Source organism: Canis aureus, chromosome 36 (assembly GCF_053574225.1).
Source record: "Canis aureus isolate CA01 chromosome 36, VMU_Caureus_v.1.0, whole genome shotgun sequence".
In the NCBI taxonomy this organism is placed as follows: Eukaryota; Metazoa; Chordata; class Mammalia; order Carnivora; family Canidae; genus Canis; species Canis aureus.
In genome coordinates this window covers 18,426,223-18,446,611 of record NC_135646.1, presented here as the reverse complement: position 1 = coordinate 18,446,611, position 20,389 = coordinate 18,426,223, and the positions used below count along the sequence as shown (strand labels likewise).

The window sequence follows — 20,389 nt, the reverse complement described above, 5'->3', positions numbered from 1 at the left end:
TATTTATTTATTTATTTACTTATTTTAAGTTCTTAATGTGTAGCCGGTTGAGAACAATGCAGGTGATGAAAAGCTACTAGTGACTTAATTCTATTCATCTCCCTTTTTCCCAAAGTAAAAACAAAACACCTGAGCACTTGAATGCAAATCCAGGTTAAACTTTAGGTTTTATTTTAATAGATTTTTATTTTATTTGGCTCTTCAGTGTAGGTATGTGGGGTATTGCTTCAAAAAATCTTTTTTTTAAAAAGAATGCAAACAGGTAGACAATTATTAGCATACCTCAAAATAATGGCTTTTTTTTTGGTTTGTATTAAATTTTGAATCAGAGACACAAAGCCATTCATTATTTTAGAGTAACAGAAAATTTAGAGAAATTTGCAAAATTGATTCTTAGTGGTTAAGTGGTCTATTTCTCAGGTGGTCATAGTTTACTTGGGTTTTTAGTTGTAGCTTTACTCACCATCTGTTCAGCGATTTTAGACAAATCATCTAATATTTCTAGGCCTCATGTCATTAAAAAAAGGAATATATTATCGTGTGCCAGGCAATGGGATCTAGTGGGAAACAAGAGGGAATAGATGTGTTCTCTTCCTCATTTAGGTTATAATACCAACTTCAGATACTTTGCTTTGAAAGTGAAGAGATTGAACTAGATAGTCTCCATATTCTTTGATCATTTACTGAAATAGGATAAAGGTAGAAAAATGGGGTAGATGGGACGCTTGGGTGGCTTAGCAGTTGAGCGTCTGCCTTTAGCTCAGGGTGTGATCCTGGAGTCCTGGGATCGAGTTCCACATCAGGCTCCCTATGTGGAGCTGCTTTTCCCTCTGCCTGTGTCTCCCCACCCCGCTCTATGTCTCTCATGAATAAATAAATAAAATCTTAAAAAAAAAGAAAAAGAAAAATGGAGGAGAGGGGGAGCTCTTGTATACCTCTTCTATCTCCCATGAATTAAGGGAACAAAATGTGAAGAAGTTCTTGAGAAGGCTTCTCACAATTTGCTATGGAAGGTAAGTTAAACTCTTTGGTTATGTTTTCTCTTACTCTTCTTCATCCCACTCTTGGAATGGCCAATAAACAAAGTCCCAATGTTTCATTTGAATTCCTTCACAAAAGCCTATATCACAACGTAAAACCAAATCAATTTGTGTATCTATGTCAGGTGTTAAAAAGCCATTTCCAAGGATTCCACTCAATCAGGAAGATAACACAATTAGCATGATTAACATCTTTGGAATCTTAGTACAAATTCAAGAATTCCAAATGTTCCAACTCTCTGGAGAAAGTCCATGGTATTTTGATAGGGATTGCATTAAATGTGTAAATTGCCCTAGATGGCATTGACATTTTCACAATATTAATTCTTCCAATCCATGAGCATGGAATATTTTTCCATCTCTTTGTGTCTTCCTCAATTTCTTTCAGAAATGTTCTGTAGTTTTTAGGGTATAGATCCTTTACCTCTTTGGTTGGGTTTATTCCTAGGTATCTTATGCTTTTGGGTGCAATTGTAAATGAACCCTCTTGCACTGTTGGTGGGAATGTGAACTGGTGCAGCCCCTCTGGAAAACTGTGTGGAGGTTCCTCAAAGAGTTAAAAATAGACCTGCCCTACGACCCAGCAATTGCACTGCTGGGGATTTACCCCAAAGTTACAGATGCAGTGAAACGCCGGGACACCCGCACCCTGGTGTTTCTAGCAGCAATGTCCACAATAGCCAAACTGTGGAAGGAGCCTCGGGGTCCATCGAAAGATGAAGAATATGTGGATAAAGAAGATGTGGTCTATGTATACAATGGAATATTCCTCAGCCATTAGAAATGACAAATACCCACCATTTGCTTCGACGTGGATGGAACTGGAGGGTATTATGCTGAGTGAAATAAGTCAATCGGAGAAGGACAAACATTATATGGTCTCATTCATTTGGGGAATATAAAAAATAGTGAAAGGGAATAAAGGGGAAAGGAGAAAAAATGAGTGGGAAATATCAGAAAGGGAGACAGAACATGAGAGACTCCTAACTGGGAAACAAACAAGAGGCGGTGGAAAGGGAGGGGGTGGGGGTGACTGGGTGAGGGGCACTGAGGGGGGCACTTGATGGGATGAGCACTGGGTGTTATGCTATATGTTGGCAAATTGAACTCCAATTAAAAAAAAAAAGAATTCCAAATGTAGAGCTGTGGTGATTAGTGCCAACAGAAGGCCACATTCTGCCCTTCAAGTGAAAACATGCTCCATCAATCCATTTAAAGGAGGATGAAAATAACATCAAAATGTAAACTTTTAGACTCTCAGTATAATTATCTTTCAAAGAGTGCCTGCATCTTCATCTGCCAAGAGAAAGCCTTTGCTGGAGATCTGTTTATTTTGTTAATATATCTTGATTTAAAAAAAAAAAAAAGTCCTCATGCCCTTGTTCTAAGTAATTCACTCTGATTTTTCCTTCTTCAGAAAACAAGATTTTGGTGAAGCAGTTGCCCAGGCTTGTGGTATACAACAATGAGGTCAATCTGAGCTGCAAGTATACCTACAACCTCTTCTCAAAGGAGTTCCGGGCATCCCTTTATAAGGGAGTAGATAGTGCTGTGGAAGTCTGTGTTGTGAATGGAAATTACTCCCATCAGCCTCAGTTCTACTCAAGTACAGGATTCGACTGTGATGGAAAACTGGGCAATGAAACAGTGACATTCTACCTCCGGAATTTGTTCGTTAACCAAACGGATATTTACTTTTGCAAAATTGAGGTCATGTATCCACCTCCTTACATTGGCAATGAGAAGAGCAATGGGACCATTATCCATGTGAAAGGTAACAAGCAACCCTACGAGTGCACCACTCTAAAGTAATGGTTTTCAATGGCAGTCTTGAAAACTAGGTCATGATCCGTGGTGGGGTTGGCTAAATCCCAAAGAGGAAGTTTACACATTCTGTACTAGTGACATTTTGCATATTTTGATCCCTTTCCCATTCTTCCATAATGTACAGAAGGAAGGAAATGTACACAAGTGCCATTCCCATGTTGTTTAACTCACTCTATTCTATTTTTCAGAAAAACATCTTTGTCCAGATGAGCTGTTTCCTGATTCTTCTAAGCCATTTTGGGCACTGGTGGTGGTTGGTGCAGTCCTAGTTTTCTATAGCTTGCTAGTAACAGTGGCTCTTTGTGCCTACTGGGTAAGAGAAGCAACACTGCTTTTGTGTGACTTTCGCACTGCATGTGTATCTGAACATGTTCAAGAATTTTGCCTATGTCGTTCATTTTCTGTTTAACATGTGTGATTGCTGTTATTTCCCTGGTAGGTTTGGGTAGATTCTCTTCTAGCCTGTTCAGCTTTATCTGACATGAAAATCTAATGTGAATTCTATTTTCTAGAAGGCACTATTTAGGTGGCCAGGCAGATTAAGAAGCTAAATGGGTAATTTGAGAGTAGAGGGTAGGGGGTGGGAGTCTTAGGGCCAGTTGCTTTTCTTCTCATTTTGCAAGATCATGATTACACTATTAAGAAAAAAAAAAAAAAAAAAAAAAAAAAAAAAAAAAAAAGATCATGATTACATATAAAATCGTTTTAATATATACATATGGATAAAAATCCAAGCAACTTGGGAATCTAGGCGCTGAAACCAATGAACAGTTTTGGTTCAGGGCCAAAAATTGTGAGAAATTTGGCTACTGAAATTATGCATTCAAACCTAGCAAAGAAACTAGGTCTGTTTATTTGAGTCATATTTTTATCTCCTCTGAAGCAGTTGAGTTTCATGAGGCCAAGTATGGTTGCTGTCATTTTGAAACTATAATGGGAGTTAGACTTTTCTGAGCTCTCAGCACTGAACTAGAGTTTACCAATTTGTGCATATGTTCATGTAATGAGCTTGACGTATTTTTCTTTACCTTCTTCAAAGTTGAAGTTTTGAACACATCTTGATGACCATATCTACTATTAAGATGGGATTCCCTTATCAAGTATCTTTCACTTACTTAGAACCCCCCCTTTCTCATGTACATGGTGTGGAACAGAATATCTCCTGCATTGATTCCATGTTGTCTTTGAATTATTTTTCTAAAGTTAGATGCATGTATGAGTCATTTCTTCAATAAGAAATGAATGCTCCCCAAGGATAAAGGACCATTTCTCTTGATATTCACCATCCATTTGGTATAAACATATGTAATGCTTAATGAGTGCTTATAAAATTGATGACTTGATAACCCCCATAAAGGCCAAACTTAGGACTTAAATGAACATATCTTTAAGGCACATTCTGTACATTCAACTAATCTATATAAAGGCCAGTGACTTCTGGAACCCATGCCAGATGAAACTATCCTGTTGACTATAGACTTGGTCCTGGGAGAGGTGGGTGGAGGTGAGGAGGGCCACATTGGGTTCATAGTCATTTCAATAATAGATCCAGCCCGAAATCCTTTATTTTTTTATAAAGATTTATTTAATTGAGAGAGAGGGAGCATGAGCGTGTGAGTGGGGAGAGGGACAGAGGGAGAGACTCCTCAAGCAGACTCCCTGCTGAGCGCAGGACGTGGGGCTCAATCTCACGACCCATGAGATCATGACCTGAACTGAAACCAAGAGTCCGATGCTTAACTGACTGAGGCACCCAGGTGACCTGACTGAGATGCTTTTAAACTCTGTTGGCCTGTTACCAAAGTTTGCCTCTCAATCGTTCCCCACATGTTCCTCATATTTTGGAAGATTTCGGGGGCAGATGGACATTTTTTAGGCTGCCTGTGGCCTAATCTGTACGTTTTGCAGCATAGGGAGCAAAGTGGCTGTTTATTCCTGGAAATCCTTTATGCTACCTATCAACTTGATATTTACCAGTCTTGCCTCCTCCAAGTTGCCCAACCCTGGTAACCTGTTATATAGAGATATATTGCCTAAATTCTTCCTCTGATGTCAGTTGAGTCCCTCATCTTTCTGGACCTTGGGGTCTTCATACAAGGTACCTTCCTACTTTGAACCTCTTTGGTGTTTGCCAATGATTTTAGAATTTACAATCTTCATCCTTATTTTTGATTCTTGGGAATTTCAACTTCTTGATCTAAAATATAGATGCAGTGGCTTTTTGGGTATACTTCCAGGATAGGTGCTCCCTTGTAATACACTGACCTAGGTCAGTGTAATTTATAGCTTCCCAGGAAGTAGTTTTGGGAATTACTTTAATTTTAGTGGCCAGAAGGGTGCTACTCATCATTTAAAACTTGTAAATATGCATTAGAATATCAGTTACTATAATTTGGCACTAATTTGCTCAGTGGCTTGAATCACGTGGAGGAACAAAAGCCAATTCTCATTTTCAGTGAATTTAACCAGTTTACTTTGTTTGTTTGTTTATATGTTTTTTGAAGATTTTATTTATTTATTTAAGAGAGAGACAGCACAAGCAGGGAGGAGTGGCAGAGGGAAAAGGAGAAGAAGCAGGCTCTCCACTGAGCAGAGAGTGGGATGTGGGGCTTGATCCCAGGGCCATGAGATCATGACCTGAGCACAAGGCAGACGCTTAATTGACTGAGCCACCCAGGCACCCTAAACAGCTTACTTTCAATTTGGAAGCATCATGGATGCTACGGGTTTTTTTTTTTGATAGCTCTGTTTGCTTTGTCTTGATAAAACTTACTTTGGTCTTACTCTGTTTCATTAGGTTCCCTGTGAATTAGGAAGAGCCAGTGGTTGGCATGATCTCATCTTCTGTTGCCTCTTGTAGTTAATTAGGTTGTCCAATAAGAACCCGTTATTTGTATCTCAACCTAGGTCTTTGTACTTTCTGTAAAGGGTATGAAATATATATTTATATTTCATAGGATAACACAGCACTTTCCCCTTGGCCCATCTTTTCTTGCTGCTATTACTGTTTATACCTTGTTGACCTAGGCCACCAGGCCATTAGGGATCCCTAGAGTTTAGCCATTTCCTGGGTCTTATTCTGGAAGCCTATTTTCAGCTGGTCTTGGTGTAAGCTGCTGTTTTCTGGAACTTCCTGAGGGCTTGTGATGTGCTATCGTAGGCAGTTGTATGCTGAGTGGGTTTCTGGGAGCAGCTGCACATTCTATCCCAGTTCTTGACCTGTTGCTGACATTTGAATAAATAAAGAGCTCCTCTTTGCCAAGCTGCTGCAGAACAGCACCCGTTACTGTCACTCAATCTTCCACTCACTCAACTGAGCTAGTAAGCCTATTCTCTTTCTTAGTCTAAAGGAGCCTTTTCAAAAACACAGTCTTCTCCACTATCAATCACAAGGGTGGTGGTGGTGGTGGATAGTGTGCGGATAGGTGGTGTCTGCCTTTAAACCTAGTGTGTTCTTGATGACTGTGTCTTTAAATGGATTGTATCTTGCTGCTGCTTCCCTTGAAGCAGGTGGGTAGGGTGGGGTGGAGGAAGGGCAGGAGAGGGATGGTCCTGAAATCACACATCTTTAGCAGACATAGCGGAATGGTAAAGGGGCAGAATCGATGACCCAGTCACACAGACACATAAGATGAATACTCTCCACACATATATGCATATGCTGGCTGCGCATACACACTGTGGGTTCTGGATCGTATTCTCCACCACGCATGTGTAATTTCCAATCCACTGTTGTGTTTACAGCTTAGTGGCTTAAATCCACTATCTGAAAACAGCATGAGGGTAAGCACAGGAGCTGACTGAGTACAACCTGGAGAACCTCAGACTCAAGACATCTTCATTATTAGGGCCTCTCTACCAGCTGTAGTTGTATTTGGGTGTCTGGGGGGCGAAGATCGCCATTGTGAGTCTGGCAAAGGAAGTCCTCAGAGTGGGAGTGAACACTAAAATGCTTTCCAGGCTGATGCAGCAGCCTTCCACATTTATTTGGAGGTAGAGGTTTCCTTGCCCCTACTCCTGCCCTGCCATAACCCTGTGCTTGAGAGAACTCTAGTCTTTTTTTATAGAAAGGATGTAGAGCCAAGATGTTTGAAGAGCAACTTCCCTCACCCACTTGGTTTCCATGACTACCTGTTTTGAATGAATCTCCCAATTATGTCTGTTTAATGCTATCTTCTTCTTAGTTTTAGCTGGATAACCCATCCGTCATTCAAATCCCAAATAACCAAAGCTGAATTTATAGCCTCTTCTTACAAACCTACTTCTCCTACTGTTCTGCTTTATGTCTATGGATGGAATAGCCTCCTTCCAGTCTCCTAGGCTCAAATCATCAGTCATCTCCTGGGATGAGCAAGAAGGGAAGGTTAAGCAATCCAACAATATTCGTTCTAAATTTGGTCCCATATTTTGTATCCATTGCTTCCTTCTCATTCCATTCCTTTTCATGATCAGACTTCTTAGATCAGGATTTCTCAGTCTTGGCACAATTGACATTCTGGGCTGGGTAATTCTTAGTTGTTAGGGGCTTCCCCGTGCACCATAGGATGTTTAGCAGCATCTCTGGCCTCTACCCACTAGATGCCATAGCATTTTTCACATTTATGACCACTCAAAATGCCTTCAGACATTGTCAAATGTCCCCTGGGCAAGGGATAAGGGAATTGGTGGTGTCAAGGATGAGAGTTAGGAGGTCTTGAGCAACCGTATATATATATATATATATATATATATATATATATATATATATATATGATAGTATATATTATGTATACTGGTATATATACTGGGAGGGGACTGACTTTAGGGGAGAATCTGATTCCTTTTGGACATACTGAGTTTGAAGTACCTTTTGAGGTCTTGTCCAGAGATATAAATTTGGGCAAATCGGTGGTAAATGAAGCTGCAAATGGGGATGAGTTTGCCTAGAGAGAGAGGATAGAATAGAGGAGAAGTCCTGTGAGGAACTCTAACACTGAATGGCTACTTAGAGAAGGATGAGCCTGCAAAGGAGGCAGGGAAGGAGTAGCCAGACAGGTAGGCTGAAGACCAACATGGTACCATCTCATGGAAAGCAAAAGTGGAAGAGTGTCTCGAAAAGGCAAGAGTAATCATTAAAATAGAATGCTGCTGAGAATTCAAAAGATGAGACTGAAAACATATCAGATGGATTTAGTAATGTGGAGGCCAATGAGAACTTGCTCATGCTCATTTGACAAGGGAGGTGTGAAGGGCTCAGAGAAGGGTGCATGGAAATAAGGCTGGGGCAGAAGTCACTTGCTTATTTATTTATTCAAGTATTCATGTCATTCATGTGCCATGTGTCTACTTATACATTGGGCCTAGGTGCCAAGAAATATTTACTTTTCATAATAGGGAATTACAAATTCAGAAATATGGGTAGCTATTTTTAGAATTTTTATGGGTCTTTTATCAAACATGTAAATTTTACCATCACATTGGTTCAGAGAAGATGCTCCTAACCCTCAGTCAAAACTATGCTAAGATTCATGGTGAGTATAGCTCTTGCTCTGGGTTTGGTATTGCCACTACTTCCCTCACCCCTGATATAAATTCATCCAGAAGGAGCTGAGTCTGAGGAACAGAGATGAGTGACACTATTGTCTTTATGGAAATGTATGTACATATATATAAGAGAATAGGAATGTAACTCATTGTCTAGAACTATACCTTTCCACTAATTTGGACTCCAGAGCTATGGATTTATGATTATTTCAGACTCTAAAGGGATGAAGGCCCTCTTGGATTAATTATTGAAAAATGGTTTGTTAAGCAAATGACAAATGTAAGAAGACTGCAGTGGGGATGCTTAACCTTGCCAAAGGAAGAAGGGCCTTCAAGAGTATTTACATATGAACAGTGGATATATTTGTTAGATATGCTTTTGGAGTTTAGGTCAAATGATTGCATTGAGAGTAACATGGATATACATTTATCTAAAAATACTTTCTTTGATTCAGATTTTGCATGTTAATTGAGAAGAGTCCAAAGTAGTTAGGTTTGATTAGGCATTATCCAGGTCCAAGGTGCTCAATGAATTCAGGTGTATTCAGCTTCGTTTGATAGTCTACATTCTAAGTAGTTGCCCCCCAAGTCTTAGAACTCCTCCTCCTCCATCTCCCTCTGTTACCTTGCCACCTCCACAGTGACACTTCTTTTTTTCTGCAGATAAAGAGTAAGAGTAGCAGGATCCTTCAGAGTGACTACATGAACATGACCCCCCGGAGGCCGGGGCCCACCCGAAGGCACTACCAACCCTATGCCCCAGCACGCGACTTTGCAGCATACCGCTCCTGACATGGACGCCTATCCAGATGCGAGCCGGCTGGCAGCTCTTCACCTGCTCAACACAACTGCTCTGGATAGGAAAAACCCGCCTCGTCTTCAGCCGGCCATGGGCTCCTTTTAGGGGCTCTTATTAGGCCACCGATGCCAATTTTTCTTGAATGACTATACCAAATAACATTATTTTGAGACTCTGAAATGAAGTTAAAGAATATTACTGTGGCAGGCTCTATCTTGCAGTGCCATGACCCAAATTCCAACTTACCATGTATTTATTGACTTGAGGTTACAGTAGAAAACAAAACAAAAAAAGCAATGGATTCTATTAGCCTTGAAATCTATTTTCATTTCATTCCTTTCTCATTCACCTGAACATTATGGTCAAGTGAAATGTGATATGGAAGGACTTTTTAGATGGAAAAGAAAGGTCAGAAAATCATTCCTTTTGGCTAAATGAGGGTATAGGGTGGGGATAGGTTAGAATGGGGGGAGGGGCGGGAGACTTACACATTTAAAAAATTATTAAAACACTGTCTCTCATTTATGAAATGAGCCACTTATTTTCTATTTAATACTGTTTTAGTTTAGAAAGATATAGATTTTTTAAAAATGAATTCTGGTCATATTTAGTCATTTTGACCAATGGAATTCCTTCGAGGAAATTTGAGGCAAATAGTCTTGCTCTCCTTACTTCCTGTGATGGGTATTCAATATAGTATTCACAATATGATTTGAAAAGAATAAAATAGTCCTCCCATACCAAGGAAGAATGTGTCAGGAAATGATGCTACTTGATGTCAAAATCATTTGAATACTCTGATGGGTTATTTCTTTAGCAGATCATTCCAGTCAAATCATATAGGGGGCTTTTCTGTTCCATATATTTCAGGTTTGCCTGGTTGGTCTCTTTGTTGTCTGTGTGGAAATCTGAAGTGGGACACTGAAAGTGCATCCAGAGCAGTGATGATACTGTGAAAAGGAGGTGTTGGTATTCAATAGGAAATGGGGGATGAGTCCCAAGAAACTTCTTCTGGAGGAGGAGAATGAAAGGGGATCATGCAACTCTTGCCAATGTACTGAGGGGGTGGCCAACATCTGGAGGAAGATTTCCAGAAGACAGCAGGCAAAGGAGACATGGCAAGAGTTCCTTTACAGCAACTTTATTTACTTTTAGGGCTCAGAGCTCCAGAACTCTGAGTTCAGCTGTGTGTTTACTCAGGAGGTCCATTGACATGGAAAAGTATTTTGGAGTGTGTCTTTTAAGACAGTATCAAAGTTCTCAAAATATCCTACAAAGCCTGACCCTGTAAGAGCTGACCTTGTAATGACCATGGATATTTTTCTGCTTCCAGTTTGGGTCGACTGGCATATGCTTGGGTACCTTGAAGAACAGCCTTACTGCTACCTTTACAATTTGTTCAGTGCTTCTATTTACTCAGATGTCAGAGGACTCTAGGTTTTAGAAGCAGATAAAATAAATCTGGTTCAGGGTCCATTTCTAGCTGGCCTTAGGCAAGTCACTGACTTTCTAAGACTCTAGCTCTTCAACTATAAAATGGAGGTAATGAGAGTAAATGTTATATACTATATTATAACCACCATCAGGGCATGGCCCAAGTTTGTCTTTTTTTTCTGCTTGTCCCTGACACTAGTACCATACCTGACAAATAATGTCACCTACTATCATTATTGCCATATAAATAATATATGAAGATTAAACTGGGGTGCGCCTGGGTGGCTCAGTTGGTTAAGTATCTGCCTTTGACTTATGTCATGATCTCAGGGTCCTGGGATGGAGTCTCATGTCAGGCTCTCTACTCAGCAGGAAGTCTGCTTCTCCCTCTCCCGTTGTGGTGTGTCTCTCTCTCTCTCTCTCAAGTAAATTAGTAAAAATTAAAAAAAAAAAAAAAAGGTAAACTGGGCAATGCCTTGAGAAAGGAGAGAATATTGTAACAAATTCAAACCCACTACCCGGGGATAAGGTGCTATAAAATTTGAGAGCCTCTTAACTTTTACCATTTTCCTGTTTTGGAATGTTTAAGCCTGTAATGAAATGTACAGTGTTCTGGCTTCTAATTTTATGTATAGAAAGAGGTTTTCTTTATTATTTTTTTTTTCGTGATGCAGGGAGGGGAATCCTATGATTCCAGACAGAAAACATTGTACTTTGGTTGACTTTGAAATGGGCTTCTATTCCATGAATATAAATAATCCAAAGAAGGTCAAATTCACTAGTACTTGGGTGACAAAGAACTCTTGAATTTATACAGGCACATGTGCTAAATTGCCAAGCTTCTTAGCACACAAAGTTCTTTAATCCAAGTTACTGGATTGGATTTAAAAATGATAGAGCTAGAGAATTTTATAAAGAGTAATGGCAAAAAACAAATTAAAAATAATGGAAAGATTTGATCTTTGGTAAAAAAAAAAAGGTTTTATTTTCTGATGGGAAAAATAGGTTTACTGAAGATGAATCACACTTTAGATTTCTCTTACTCACTCTGAACAGAGCCAAAGTAGAAATGTTAATAGGGAAGTCCATTTTCACTATTAGTATGAGCCAAGAAATGGTTTAAAAACAGTGGTTGGAGCAATGCTTTTACAGTTTCAGATATGGTAATTATGAAGAAAACAATGTCATTTGCTGCTATTATTGTAAGAGTCTCATAATTAATAGTATTTCTATAATTTTTGATTGTGAGCTCACTTATTTTGGGCTGAGCATGCCAAGTTAAAGAGACCAAGTGTACATTATATTCTGTGTATTCAGTGGTAAAATTACTGAGCTATCTTGTGCCTGTTTTTAATTTGTGCTTTAGTATTGTTCTTTCAGAGCAGGTAAACTTTTGGCTATGAATCTGGAGAAAACTTGCAATTTAAAAATGATGTGGGATAAGTCTTTTTAAAATAAATCTCCAGTTCAACTTAAAAAAAAAATCAAAATTTTCATATATTAGTTTGTCAAGCAAGGTACTCACGCTCCTGGTTTGTTTATTTGTATTTAGCCACAATTTCTTATCACACCAACGGTTTATGTCTCTGGGATGTCAGGCTGTGCATTCTGTACGATGTGAATGCTCTATGAGAGAGATCAAAGTTCAGCCTTGACTCCATCAGTTAACTAACTGAACCACTAGTTCTCATGGCTAATTTAATGGGGATGTTGATGGTTACATGGATGTCAGATCCCTTATTCCAGCTTTTTGCACTGCTAGATAGGATCCATAGCCTACCTGGGGACTGATCCCAAAGTGTTAAATTCAAATACATGCTAAAGGTTTGAGATGGTGGCAGTGATGGATCCAGAACCAGGGTCATCACTGCTGTAGACCTGTTATAAACCCAAGTCAAGGACAGTGGCAATGACTTTCTTAAGTCTTGGACTGAGTGACTTCTTGGGATGTGAGGCCCAGAAAATCTCTGATAAAAGTATATGCATACTTTCTGACATATTCTTCCTCAAACATTACAGGCACTTTCCCACCCCAGGGCCTTTACACATACTCTTTCCTCTGTCAGAAATGTTCTCCCCTAGATATCTACCTGGCCTGTTCCCTCATTTCCTTTAGGCCCTTACTCAAATGTCACCACCTACCTTAGTTAACCACCTCCCCACCCTGCCTCACTAAACCCTATGTGCTTTCCTGGCTTGCACTTTTCCACAGCATTTCACCCTCTCTTACACTAGATTTGTTTTACTTATTTATTTATTATTTGTTTCCCCAAACCAGAATGTAAGCTCCATGAGAGATGTAACCCTGTCTGCTTTGTTTATTGCTATATCCTCAGTGCTAGAATAGTACCTGGCATGAAATAAATATTTATTGATTGAATGAATGAATTTCATATACCTTATGGATTAATGTTCAGTTTAAATGTACTAATAATGCTCTGAGAAGGAGAGAGATAGTTCTGTTTTCTACTTTCCTATTAATAAGTACCAAAATCTATTTTATCAGTGAAACAGGAGGTTAAACATACACATAGCCAAAATTGGTGAAAGAAAATCTAATGGATAGAAGTTCATTCACATTTTAGAAATTTTTGCGCAGTGAGGAAAATCAATACTGTTAGAAAGAAACATCTTGAAAAGTCATGCTAAATAAGGCATAGTCAAGAGCAAGATGATTTTCCACTAAAGTCCCCAAATCTACTCTTAATGGAATATTGACTAAGTTTTAGACATGCCTTTACACTAAGGCTTCTGAAAATGTTGCCTTTATAGTTTAAATCCCATCTTACTGTTGAACTGCTACTCATTTCTCTCTCTCTCTCTCTCTTTTTTTTTTTTTTTTTTTGGCCCCAACAAATTCTATAAATGCCTTGCCTGGCTATGATTCAAAAAGAGCTTGAAGATGAGAATGCTGGGGACAATTTCAGCTTCTTTTTCTGTCATGCTCATGATTGAACACTCTAATAGCTTGCAATAATTTAAAAATACAAGAACAAAAAAAATATAAGAACAACAATGAACAAGATTGTGGCACTGGGAGTAAGCTGAAAATTCAAATCAGACATAATCACCACACTCACACATGCACACACACACGCACACATACCACACGAAGACACAGAGCTATTATCTTGTGGGTAGGGAAAGGCCCTTGAACAAGAAACACAGAGCTGGCCTGATAATTTACATAGCAACTCCAATTTACTTCATTGCAATTGGTGCTTTGAAAGTGGCCTGAAGTTAAATAGGTGTGCCATGAGTTCTTCTTCAAAGTGACTTTTCTTTGTTGAAATGGAGCTCATTAAGTTGAATAAAGGTAAACTTGAAAAAGATGAGCTTATATGTGTCCTTCTACTCCAAGAAAGACTGAACTTAGCAGTCACTTATGAATTCAACTAGACAAAACAATTCAGTAGGAAAGGGACAAGATTGGTAAAAATGAATCTGCTCAATAAGCACTCCTTTGCTGGGCTAATAAAAATAGTGTAACCTAGTTCTGTAAAAAGGTTCTAGTACCTTGAAACCCAAGATCAAAGTGAAATAAAATGCGAGCTTCATAACTTTACCTAACAGACCTCCCACCATGTTCTAGCTACATAACTATGTGAATGGTGTAATTGCTCTCAGCCCTGAATTAACTTTTTTCCCCCAGTCTGATAAAACATATAGATCTCTTTTAAAGCAGTAACCTTTCTCCACCCTCATCTTGCCTGTAAAAAAGATAATGGATGAGTGAGAAAAATCAAAGAAACTTCTGGATCCAGCATAATGAATGCTAATTATTACATTAAGCAGCAGCCAACGGGATGGTCTGGGAGTCATAGCAGATCCTTGTTTGGTAACTTCTCTGTGTCCCCTAAACTGAGGTACTGCCTAACTCTTGACTTTTTGTCAGTTCTCCTGGTACTCAAAAGTTTGGTTCTTTGGTAACAAATCTGAGTGAGTGGAGCTCCCAAGTTTCTCTGATTTGGCATCCCAAAGGAATGTACGCTTTCCCTTTGAAAATTCACAGGCTCTCAGCACTTAGAAACCCAGACCACTGTCCAGAGCGTACTTTCTTGGTGGTTCTTTTGTTCCTTTCAGGGTATGTGGACACTTGGGCTCCATACTTGAAAATTACTTGGGATGAAATGTGGATGATCCAAGAATATTTTGTCTTTTCTATGCTGACCTCTTTACTGAGGCCACTCTGAAGGCCTGTACACTTTCCAAGCCCCGTTTCCTATCCTAATTGCTGGCTGAAACTGTGAAAAGTTTTGGAGTGCCAGGAATTCAAGGGGACAAAAAAGTCACAGAAGGGTGAATTTATCCCAGAGTAGGGGTGGACTGGACTCTCCCTGCCTTGCATCTGTCGGTGCTATCTCAATGACAGATTTGAACACTCCTCTAGCTCCAGAGAACAAGTTGTGAGAGCGGGCTGGAAATGTCAGTTGAGACAAAAGAGCAGCAAACAGCTTTGTTTTCCTATAGTTGTGGTTTTACTTGGTGATGATGACACATGAAGATGAAAATGTGCAGCATGAACTCCAGTTGTTATCTGAGTGAGCATCTCTGCCAACACTGAAGGATATGTGTGGGTGTCACCTGCAAGCAAAGAGAGAGAGAAAGAAAAAGAGGCCCTGTTTCGGAAAGAAGAGCCAGTTAATCAAAGATCAACAAGTGGTGCTGTTTATTTCATGAGCTGTATACTCGATTTCCTTCCCTTTGTTAATCTCTAAGTCTCAATTTAGTCTCTGGACTAAATATGTAAGTGTCTGGTGATGGAGGAAGGGGTGGAGAAGGTGGGCTCGAATGGGCATCAAGGCCGTTACTATAGTTTAGTCATTTCTTTCATCTCCTGGGTGCATACTTAACATTTGAGATGTTAGCTTCCAAATGGTATGTTAGCTTTGAACTCTTGAGAACCTGTGGCATATTCTACAAAGGTAGACACACTTGAAGTTGCTGTTGGGGACCCTTTTCTGCTCCCAACCCTGTGCAACTCTTGTTTCACTTGTTTCATGCTCCTTCCTCTTCCTTTCCTCTTCATTCATTCAATAACTACTTCATGAGCACTTGCTCAGCTCCCAGAAGTGGGCTAGGTACTGGGGATGTGGCAGTGAGCAACACAGGCCTTATTATCTCCTCCCTTGCCAAGTGTAGACTTCATACACCTTCTTTTTCTCCTTCTTTAAATACCCTGCTCCTCCTCCGGATAACCATTTAGTCTTAATTATGGGCTCAGACTTTCATGTGGCTATTTGATAGCCTTTGTTTGGTTGGTTTGCCGGAAATTTATTTCTTTGAGGTGTTCTCATGTAACATTTCCAGCACATTTAATGTCTTAGATCAGGGATTGACAAACTTTTTCTGCAGAGGGCCAGAGAGTAAATAGTTTAGGCTTTGTGACCACATAGTCTCGTGCAGCTACTCAACTCCTACCCCTGGAGTGCAAAAGCCGCCACAGGCAATACGTAAACAAAGGAGCACATCTGCATTCCTGTAAACTTTTATTTGTAGACACTGATATTTGAGTTTCGTATAACTTTCATATGTCACAAAATATGAGTATTCTTTCAATTTTTTTTTCCCCCAACCATTTATCACGTAAAATCCATTCTTAGCTCATGGGTTGTTCAAAGGCAGGCTGTGGGCTGGATTTGGCCTCAGGCTGCAGTTTGCTGACTTAGACACAAGCCACAATTTTAGCTAGAAGTTGGTGTTTGCGTTCCAGCCACCATCTGCATTTTTAGGGCTGGAAGCAATCAGTGTGGATGTGTGTAAAGGCTTCTTGGGAGTGGTGAATGTTAACTATCTGTTTTGAAAGAAGGGCAAGGATCATTCAAGAATATGGAAAAAGAAACTTCATCTGAGGGAAAGCCATTTTAGGTGGAAGGAATAGGAGATTATAAGTAAGGAGGAGGAGAAGCTATTTGAGATGATGGAATCCCCTGTACATTATTGCTAAAAGCCTAAAAATCTTGGGAATTGTGGTTACTCTTCTCTCAAGTCGCGCTTGCCTTTTCTCTATCAAATCCTTTTCATCTCTAAGGAAACAAAGTAAATTTTGAGGCACAGCAGGCAAGGGACAAAAGATATGGCCTGTCTTGTGTAATGAACAGGACTGCTCTCCCTGCGAACTCTTCCATACAGAGCATAGTCAAATCCAGCATGGGCAGGGTGCAGCAGAGGTCTGAAGCAGCCATCTCAGAATTAGCCTCCTACTTTTGCCCATCACCTGTGCTTTTGGTCTGTGGTCGGCTGTCACTTTATGGGTGACCAAGAGTGACACCCCTGGAATCCAAACTTTCGCATGTAACTGGTGAAATTGGTTTTACTCAGATTGGAAGGCCTCTGACTTGGCTCTTGCCATTCCCTCATCCTCACTCCTGACTCCTGTCTGTAGCTGCTGGTTACACCCAAGGTACAAGTAGTCCCTGGAAGCAGCCCAGCATATGTGGGCACCCCACGCCACACACCCATTCACACCATCTGGCAATTTAAAAACAGGGCCAAATGTAGCATTTATCCCAATCTGTCCAGCCAAGATCAGGAAATTGCCTCTAAAAGGTCAGATGATTAAGATCATTGTGCCAACAGTCTAGGATGTCAGTAATGAATAAGGATTCTGGCAGAATGAATTTATCCTGACTTTGTTTATGGCATTCAAATTCTGATTCTGTATGAATAGCCTCAGGAATTCCAAGAGTTTTCTTCTCCATCTTGTAGGGCCACTGTGTACATTTATGGGTTGTATGCCATGCATAAGTACCCCAAGCCAAGGGACTGGAGGGGACTGAAATCCAGTAGGATCCCCTTAAGCTACTCACCTGCAAGAGCTAGGTCCACCCAGAGAGAGTGCCTTTCTCTAATGCCCACACATATGGGCTACCGAAGTGCTAACAGGATGCTTGCCTCTCTGCCACTTGATTACTGGGCTCTTTATAGAAAAATTAGATCCTCATTCTCAAAACAGGAATTACCTAGGATGAGTTTAAAAACAACCAAAAAAGTGGAATGATTCTTAATACCATCAAATTTCTCTTTATTCTTTCCTGCACAGTTTAATTCATTTGGTTGATTTTTCCTGAAATACATCTTGGGGGGGAGTGTGTGTGTGTGTGTGTGTATGTTGCTTTTTAGGAGTAAAGTGAGAAGAAACCTCCTGGCTTAGATCTCAGAAGAAAAAAATCTGTGACCTGGAGAACACTAGGTTTGGAGTTAGTTCTTGGGAGTCCTTGGAACTTTTCAGTAAATGGCAGACTCTACTCTTATTTTATAGTTATCAGTACATGAAGGGTTTAGACTAAATAACCTCAAATCTGATACTTATAAGAGTTTTAATACTCCTTATTATAACTCTGCCAGGATAATCTTCCCCAAATAAATGCCATTGTTTTGGGGTTTTGCCCAGAATCACATTCCTGTTTTATAGATATATTTTTTGTTTGATATTTGTCAATAAGGATTATTTGAATAGGCCTACAATTTCATATAACTCTTAAATTCAATAATTTGTCACAAAGATTTCCATCACTTTCTCTTAAGAAATTAATGAATTTTATTCATAAGTTTAGGTTAGAAATCTTGAGAAAATTTTGAAACTTGTGGGTTTTTTTGTGTGAATTATTTAATTTGAAAAGCACCTTCACATTATAACATAAGAAATGATTACATCATTTTTAGAGTTTGTCATTTTCCAAATAATAAACTTTTTTTTTTTTTTTTTGAGAGAGAGAGAGAGAGAGAATGCATGTGAGTGGTGGAGAGGAGCAGAGGAAGAAGGAGAGGGAGAATCTTAAGCAGACTCAACGCTCAGTGCGGAACTTGGATGCAAGGCTCAATCTCTTGACCCTGAGGCCAGACCTGAGCCAAAATCAAGAGTCTGATGCTTACCTGACTGAGCCACTCAGGCACCCCCAAAATAATAAACTTCTTGATGACATAAACTTCATATTATTTAGTTTGCCATGGTAAACTATATCTTGAATATGATAGGTGTTCAGCATACTTAATTGAATGAATAAGCAGATGGATGAATGAACATCTTTCTGTTGATAAATATCTGCAACATCTTTTGGTCTTTGACAGATTAGATGAAATAGTTACTATGAAAAGACTTGGGAAAATTGAGGACTACTGATAAAGATTTAGCAATTCTTAAATTGTTGAACTGTATTCTTATTGATACACATTTTCAGACATTGTTCAGACATTCAGAAGCAAAAGCCACCTCCTCTTCCTTGGCAGAAGGGGAACTCTAATTGTGTTCTGGTATCTATGCTCCATGTGCTTTTGGGGAGTTCCAGGAATGGATAATGATTGGTTTGAGCTGGAATAGTGGTCCTATCTTCTCATTAGTGACTGTTTTAAGCAAGGACACGTGACAATATTCTGACCAATAGCCATGGCAGTGCATTCTAAAGGGGCCTCTGGGAAAATTTTTCCCTGTTCTTAAAAAGAGGTCTGTGGAAATAAACAGTCTCTTTTTGCTAGAGTGTTGTGTCTGTAAGCGGTATCTGGAACAGTCATTTTAGGACTGTGAGGGGTTAGCCTGATAAGAACATGCTGAGGTAGACAGAGCAGGAGGAGGAAAGGAACTTGGATTCTGATGACATTGTTGAGCTGCAGATGGAACCAATACTGAAGCTGTGCTTTCTTCAACTTCTTGTCATGTGAGACAATGAATAGCTGTATTATTTAAGGTATTTGAGTTGGATTTCCTATCGCATGAAGCTTAAAGCATTTAACTAGCAACTCTATCTTCATGCTTATTGATGATGTTCATAAATACTCATAAATTATATTACTTGGGGATACACAGAACTTACTCAATAGTATCTTGTGTCATTGACTGAGAGTCTCTGATAATTCTGAATAACTAATGTTATTACCACACTCAGGATAGTATTCATATCTGCTGACGTGTGAAACTCGGGAAGCTTGCTTCCTTGACCACACTGCCTATCGGGGTGTTATAGACTACAGAATAGCAGAAGATACAAGAGATCTCTCCACAAGAGATCAGTAAGACTTTCACCTCTTTCTCCTATTATATGAATTGATGAGAAGGAGCACCTCTTGAAAGGAGTCTGGGGAATTTATAGTTATTTTTTAATTAAATTTATATGTGAAAAAGACGAACATTGCTTCACTTCCTTGTAGTATAGAACATTACGTACCAGTAAAGTCTTTCAAGATTCTTCTAGCTGAGTAGTCTCTAATCCTGTATCTCTTAATGCTCCTTAAACTCCAGGGACTGGTCAGGGAGGGAGATTGTAGTAGGTGTAAAAGAATGAATATTTTAAAAAGATATTAAATTTTAAAATTCAAAATACCCTTTATTAAAAATATGAATTAAAAAATTACATTATTAATTAAGACCAGTGGCTTAAAATTTAACCAGAAAACTCTCTTTCATTTTTCTTTTAATGAAATCTTATCAGAGGGTCAAAGTAGATTTACTGGGATCGACCCTGACTGTTTCAGTTTCTCTTAGCTTCTGGCAGTGGCTACTCAGGTATCACTGATCTTTCTTGGGATGACACATTAACTTCTTCAGGATTTCCTGGAGGAAGGCTTGTGTCCTGTGAAAAGAATGCAAACTGAACACACATGTGTTCATTATAGTGATAGACACCGAGAAGGACACAGAGGTTTAACAAATAGTCCTGACCTCAGAAATTTACAGTCTGGCTGGGGAAATAACTGGTCATAAACAGTAAATACTAAGCTCCAATTGAGTGATATAGAATTCAAATTCAGAGGTGAAAGATTACTTATTGTA

At 39.4% G+C, this 20,389-nt stretch overlaps 1 protein-coding gene across 2 annotated transcripts in view; it reads left to right on the top strand.

The window, feature by feature from the left end:
- Positions 1-13,007, top strand: part of CD28 (CD28 molecule) — a 32,626-nt gene extending 19,619 nt beyond the window's left edge. The window contains exons 2-5 of one of the 2 annotated variants that reach the window (XR_013372866.1): positions 2,458-2,814; positions 3,056-3,180; positions 9,054-9,597; positions 10,060-13,007. Coding sequence is in view for 1 of the 2 variants with exons in the window: in XM_077884970.1 (XP_077741096.1) it covers positions 2,458-2,814; positions 3,056-3,180; positions 9,054-9,182 (611 nt within the window). In the remaining variant the exon portion in view is untranslated. Of the gene's footprint in view, positions 1-2,457; positions 2,815-3,055; positions 3,181-9,053 lie in introns of both variants that reach the window. The other variant, XM_077884970.1, reaches the window with a different exon arrangement.
- Positions 13,008-20,389: the final 7,382 nt, after the last annotated feature.